Source organism: Furipterus horrens, unplaced genomic scaffold (genome assembly GCF_987537825.1).
Source record: "Furipterus horrens unplaced genomic scaffold, mFurHor1.1.pri manual_scaffold_4, whole genome shotgun sequence".
NCBI lineage: Eukaryota > Metazoa > Chordata > Mammalia > Chiroptera > Furipteridae > Furipterus > Furipterus horrens.
The window spans coordinates 21428764-21435047 of NW_028327174.1; the positions used below are offsets into that span (position 1 = coordinate 21428764).

General features: G+C 46.5%; 1 protein-coding gene across 1 annotated transcript in view; it reads right to left on the reverse strand.

Moving 5' to 3' along the window:
• Nucleotides 1-5872, reverse strand: part of ANO2 (anoctamin 2) — a 302275-nt gene extending 296403 nt beyond the window's left edge. The window contains exons 1-2 of the mRNA XM_090275378.1: nt 5852-5872; nt 5022-5348 (exon numbers count right to left, since the gene is read on the reverse strand). Coding sequence (XP_090131504.1) covers nt 5022-5348; nt 5852-5872 — 348 coding nt within the window. The remainder of the gene's footprint in view (nt 1-5021; nt 5349-5851) is intronic.
• Nucleotides 5873-6284: the final 412 nt, after the last annotated feature.

Sequence of the window (6284 nt, forward strand, 5' to 3'; positions counted from 1 at the left end):
GGTGTCTCTGTCACCCATAGTCATCTCCAGTAATGTCTTTAAATAAAGTACTAATCTAAGAGCCAAATGTAAGAAAACAGAGAGGCAAACTGTGATTTAGTCACCTGAGGAACACTGTGTAGTCTTTAATTGGCAATGTCAGTACACGGAAACATGCACCCAAAATGAAAAAGTGCAGCACTGAATGGAAGGTAAGTACCAATTATCATCCTGTCTAAAGTGCGCCCAGTAGTAACTTAAGTTGGAAATGAATTCTGCAATATCCAATTAGAGTTTGGTGGATACAAAGTTTCTTTGATCTACAAGGCTGAGTGAGGACTTTTTAAAGGGTCTCTGAGAGAAATCCATTTTTCTTCCAATTACCGTAAAAGCAAAGTGAAACTGGAGCCTAAAAGACACCTCAACCCAGCAGGTGGGGCCACGGCACCTGCTCTCCAAACTGCCACCAGGTGCAGTCAAGCAATGTCCCTGCTCCTGTGAGGTGCCAGGTTCAGAATGATGCTCAAAGCCAGAGGTTGAGCATCCTGACACACAGAAGAATTGTTCAGACCCCAAGAGGCCCCGAGAAAGTGGTTCAGACCCGCACAGGCTCCAGCTAATGAATCTCTAACCAGTATTCACCACTATGGCATTGAGGGGTGAGGGGTTGGGGGACCGAGAAGATCATGGACCACTGGCCTTGAGGGAGGTGACAACTCACCTCAATCTTGTTGGGGTGACACACAGTTGGAGACAACCCGAATATCCATTATTGTTATGGGAGTGACTAGGTAAACTGTGGTGATTACAAGCTGTTCACCCATTAGGGGAAAAAAAAAATGGATTAGATGCACATGCCAAATGTGAATGGTCTGAAAAATACAGTGCCAAGGGAAAGAAATGGGAAACAGAATGGGCTATAGAATAGAGTACCTTATGTAAATTCAAAATGCAAACAGTGCTGAGAAACTGTCACCACCAGGAGAGCCTATGAAGACATGACAACGAAATGTAATGTGGTAGCCAGGATAGGATCCTGTGACAGCAGGTAAAAACTAAGGAAATCTAGATGAAGTATAGATTTTAATTAATGAGAATGAGTCAACACGGGTTCATTAATAGTGTCGTATGTACCGCATTTGTGTAGATGTTAATAATAACCAGGTACAGGGTATACGGGAACTCTAATATTTCTGTAACTCTAAAACTGTCCTAAACAATAAAGCCCATTTTTAAAATGAAAATAATAATAATAATAATAAAGCAAGAATGACACTATACATTTCCCAGAAACACAAAGAGCTGGAATGATGGCCTGTGGAGGGAGCAGGCAGTGAAGAGTGAGGGGGTATTTAAATAAGTAAGGAGAGGGTCCCTTGTGCAGACCAAGGATAATAATGCACCATGACTGGGAAGTGAGATTAACTCAACTCTTTGCATCAGAGGTCCCAAAACTAATAGCAATAATGAATTCTTAGAAAAGAGAGAGAGCGTGAACACTACAAGACAGCAGGTACTGATGGCTACATGAGTGGTGGGGGCTCTGATGACAGAAGGGGGCACCAGGGAAGCTGGGTGACCTGAAATAGCCCTGTGAAGGGGGAATTAAGTAGACCTGGAAGCCAGGGGTGGGGGGCTGGGAGGGAGGAGCTTTTGGTGCTTACACAACAGGGACAACAATCTAGAACCCACTTCACGGCCGCATCTAACACTGGTCAATCCGAAAAGCTCTCTCTAGTCCCTCCTCATTCCCAGCCAACGCCAGGAACATCCAGCAGCAACTAAAATGAAACGCTGGAGGGCAACAAAGATGGGCAGTGATATTAGTAGTAGTAGGAAAAGTCAACAGGACAGTTACTTTTGAATTTCAGATCGACAATGAATAGTTTTTTTAATATAAGTATATACCCAATACTACATGGGACATACTTATGCTAAAAAATTATTTGTTATTGTTCTGAAATTCAAATTTGACTAGGCATCATGAATTTTTACCTGCTAAATCTGGCAATTCTAAATAGTAATAATGGCAGTTAACACGGACTTGTTACTGTTCTAGATACTTTATTTAGTTGTCTATTCATAAAAACACAAGGAAGAATGTATTGTTATTCCCACTTTACAGACAGGGAAACTTTGACTCAAAATGATCAAGCTACTTGCCCAGGTTGTGAGGCTAGGGTATGCCAGGCCTGGGATGTAAACATCTATATTTGGGCTCCAGACTCCATGTCTTGAACATGATGCTGCTTCCCAACTGATCAGGGAAACAAGATCCAGGCCTCTGCTCCCTGACACCCACAGGCAGGAGTGTGGACTGCAGCCTGCCACCTTAGTGCCAGAAGTTTCCATACCGGGAAAATTGTAACAGTGGGAAATTGTAACCCACTCCACCATTCCTTCAACATTGTTTCTATAAGTGCTGACTCTGACAAATATGTAGCTTGTAGATAAACAGCATGTTTGTATAAGAATCCTAAGAACCAGTTTCAAGTTATAGACTTCAACCTTCAAGGCTCCCAGCTCCGGAGATTTGCTCACCTTCTACCATAGAGCCAGGATAATGTTGAAAACGAGATGACATGAAGCCAGGATGACTAACCAGGATGCTGCACAGCGCACTATCACTTGTCTTATCAAAATGGACTGTGCTCATCTGCACATCGAGAACTTTTCAGCCCCCATCCTTGATCTCTTTGTTCTGTTCCCCTTTCCCTCTTTATAAAAAGCCTCTGCCTGCACTGAGAGGTGGAGATTGGCTTTGAGACATGAGTCTCCCATCTTGCAGATGACCATTGTCTGCAAATAAACCATTTTCTTTTATATCAGCACCTGCCTCTTGGCCTTCACAGTGGCCAGCAGCCAGACCTGTGTTTTGGTTACATTCCTTGGCCCTGAAAACACGCTGGCACCTCAAAAAACCCTCCCACCAGACCCCAATCATAGGCACCAAGTAAGTGTTGGGTTTCAAAAGGTGAAAATCAGCATTCCCACAGCAAGGGAGACGCAAGTAGCCCTAAAAGACCAAACTGTTTTTATACTGGTGGAAAGAGTAACAAGAGAAGAAGCACAACAAAGGTCTGAGCCAGGCTACATGCGATCCTGCCTGGGGACAGAGAAATGAATGAATGACCTGGGGGGGTGGGGGGGTCCCTTCCAGTCTGAGGAGAGGATTAACTTGAATCTTACAGAACAGGTTTATGATGAGAATGGCCCCTCACCCCTCAGCATGACACCTCTTAAAAGAATCATAATGAGCATTTATTGAGCACCTACTATGTACCAAACATTGCTCTGGATGGTTTCATTGCTGTGGTCTAATGATGGGACATATAAAACTATAATCCAGCAGTGTGTCTATTACTTTGTAACTGAAGAACCTGAGCCTCAGGAAGGTCATTTATTTATTCAAATAACATTTGTTAAGCACCTACTACTTTATGGTTTATATTCTGTCCTAGGTGTTCAGGATAGAGCAGTGAACAAAAAAAAAAAGAAAAGGCTGCTGCTGGTGGGGGTCCAGATATAAATAAATAAATAAACCTCTCAGGTGATTTCAGGTAGCAGGGCTAACTGTGATGGAGAAAAGTAAAGCAGGATCAAGGAATAGAGTGATGAGGCAGAAGTAGTGTAGCCGAGATGGTCAGGGGAGATGTGTGGAAGGAGGGAGCATTTGAGCTGAGGTGTGAAGTAAGAGAGTGGGTGTGCACAGGTCTGGGGAAGGGTACTGAGCAGAGGGGACAACCAAAGGCCCTGAGGTGAGGGTGACCCACCATTTGGGGTTGACCAAAAAGTTCATTTGGTTTTTTCCACAAGATGGCTCTAGCAGTGCATAGGTGTGTCTTTAACTTTATTCGAAACAATTTTGTTAAATTGTATTGTGACAGCTGTCATATCAATGTGCATTTAAAAAGAAACTTATTCAAATTGGTGACTTTTTGTGTAGCCATTTTAATTTTGAAGATGAAAGAAATTATGCAACATTTCTGGTATATTATGCTTTATCATTTCAAGAAAGGTAAAGATGCAACTGAAACACACACAAAAAGACTTGTGCAGTGTATGCAGAAGGTGCTGTGACTGAGAGACATGTCCAAAGTGTTTTGCAAAGTTTCATGATAGAGAGTTCTTGCTGGACATTGCTCTATGGCCAGGTAGACCAGTTGAAAGTTGACAGTGATCAAATTGAAACATTGAGAACAATCTACATTCTACCACATGGGAGATAGCCGACATACTCAAAATATCCGAATAAATAAAGTTATTGGTGAAAATGAAAAAAATGTGTCTTTTATTATATGGAAAAAAAAACATATGAACATTTTTGGCCATCCCAATACAAGATAAGGCTGGTGGGCTGGAGCAGGTGAAGGAGGTGGGGAGGGGTAGAAAATGAGTTTGGAGAGAATGGCAATGGTTGGTCATTGTTAAAGCATCACTTTGGTAAGGAGAAATGGATGGATGGGACAGATATGTAGATAAACGGATTTCCATGGATTCCCTGAGGCTGGCTACTGACCAGAGGTGAGGATACATATAGCTTGCAAGTTAATAAAATGTGTCCAATGTTTGGTTCCCAGGTAATCAATTCCATCAGGGGGCCCCAGGCAAGCACATGCCTTAGTGAAGTAGATCCCCTACAGCACAATTTTGATCCCACCTTCAACAGGCAAACAGGGTTTTCATTCCAAGGACCCCATTACGGAGAAGGCTACAGGGTGGGGCCTGAGAGCACCAGGAAGAAATCTCTCCTAGGCGGATTTCCTCACAACAGACTGGTGCATACACACACAGACACACACACACACACACACACACACACACACACCTCTACTACTTGTGATCCCTTAGGTAGAGTCACTAACTATACCAAACTCTTCCTCAAGTCCTTGGGCAAGAAAGTCTGATTTTCCCACCAGAAAAACAAAAAAGCCACCTTCCAGAACAAAGCCAAAGCTCCCTGCAGGTGACTCTGATCTGCAGGAGCCCAGCCCCACAGGGCCATCCCATCCCCCAACCCTGTGACACCTGCCCAACCTCACCTCCAAGTCCTTCTCGAGCTCCAGCCCAGCCTCCATCAGGTTCTGCTCAAACTCTTCCCGCTGCTCGTTCCTCTCCTCCTCCAGGGCGTCCAGCCGCCCCAGCTCCATGTCATGAGAGCCCCCAGCATGGGGCTCCTTGCCAGTCTCCCCGTTGGAGACAATGGCCAGCGAATGGCCGGGGAAGCCGTGGCCAGGGTGCGCCCCACGTTTCCGGTAGTGGTAGGCGAGCACATAGTCAACCTTCCTTTGGTTGTCATGGAAGTGCGCGCGACTGAGACAGGCTTCCGAGGACACTGGCTTGTTGGCATCCAGGTAGTTGTTGATGACCTGGCCAAAGAAAACAGAGCAGGGACAGTGAGGCCTGGGGAGGAAGGGGCGAGAAACAGAGGAGGCTGACCTTGCTCTGGCCCAAAAGGGTGCACTAGGAAGCAAGCCCCTCAGGCCCAGAGGCCTAAACTGCCCCAGCGAAAGGACAGAGTGGCCTAAATTCATCTGCCACATCCAGCGCTCCACCCACCTGTCCACAGCCCAGGCACGGATGCCTTCACATCTGCTCCAGCCTTCATGCACACACGTATGTTCAGGTACACAAACTGTGCACACAGCAGCAAACCCCTGTCTTCACCCTCAGAGCCACAGGCCTGCTCCTTCACATGCACACAGTCACCTACACCCAGCCTCTGGGCACCAGCACTCTTGCGTGCACATCTGTGTGCACGTACATCACCCAAGTGCACTCTGACACAGACACGGCTCTCCACACATACAGCAGCACACCCACCTCCTTGCAGATGTGCCAACACGCATACATACACACACTGAGTACTCACTGGCAGGTTCTCTGGATCCATTGGAACAAAGGCCAATTTCTGGTCACCTGGTCCACCCCCACCTCCCACCCCACAGGGCTTCACTACACACTATGCCCTTCACAGCCCCGCATCCTCCTCTTTCCCGTACTCTCCAGCCTCTGGTGAGGACCCTGCCACAGATGGCAGCAGGAAGCTGACTCCTGCTCTCGTCCACCTGTGGAGATGAAGCATTGAAAGAAAAGGAGGAGGAAGAACGAGGTGGAGGAGAGGAGGGACCTGCCTCCCCTTTGGGTGTTCCCCTGTTTATTACTGGTTTGACGCCCAGCTGCCTCCGCAGCCACCTGAGAGGTCACCAGGGCAACCAGGCACAGGGGAAAGCCTCCAGAGCCACCACAGCAGAGGTGGGAGGGGAGCCAGGAAGTCCGCAGACCAACAGGTGGGATCACCTGGC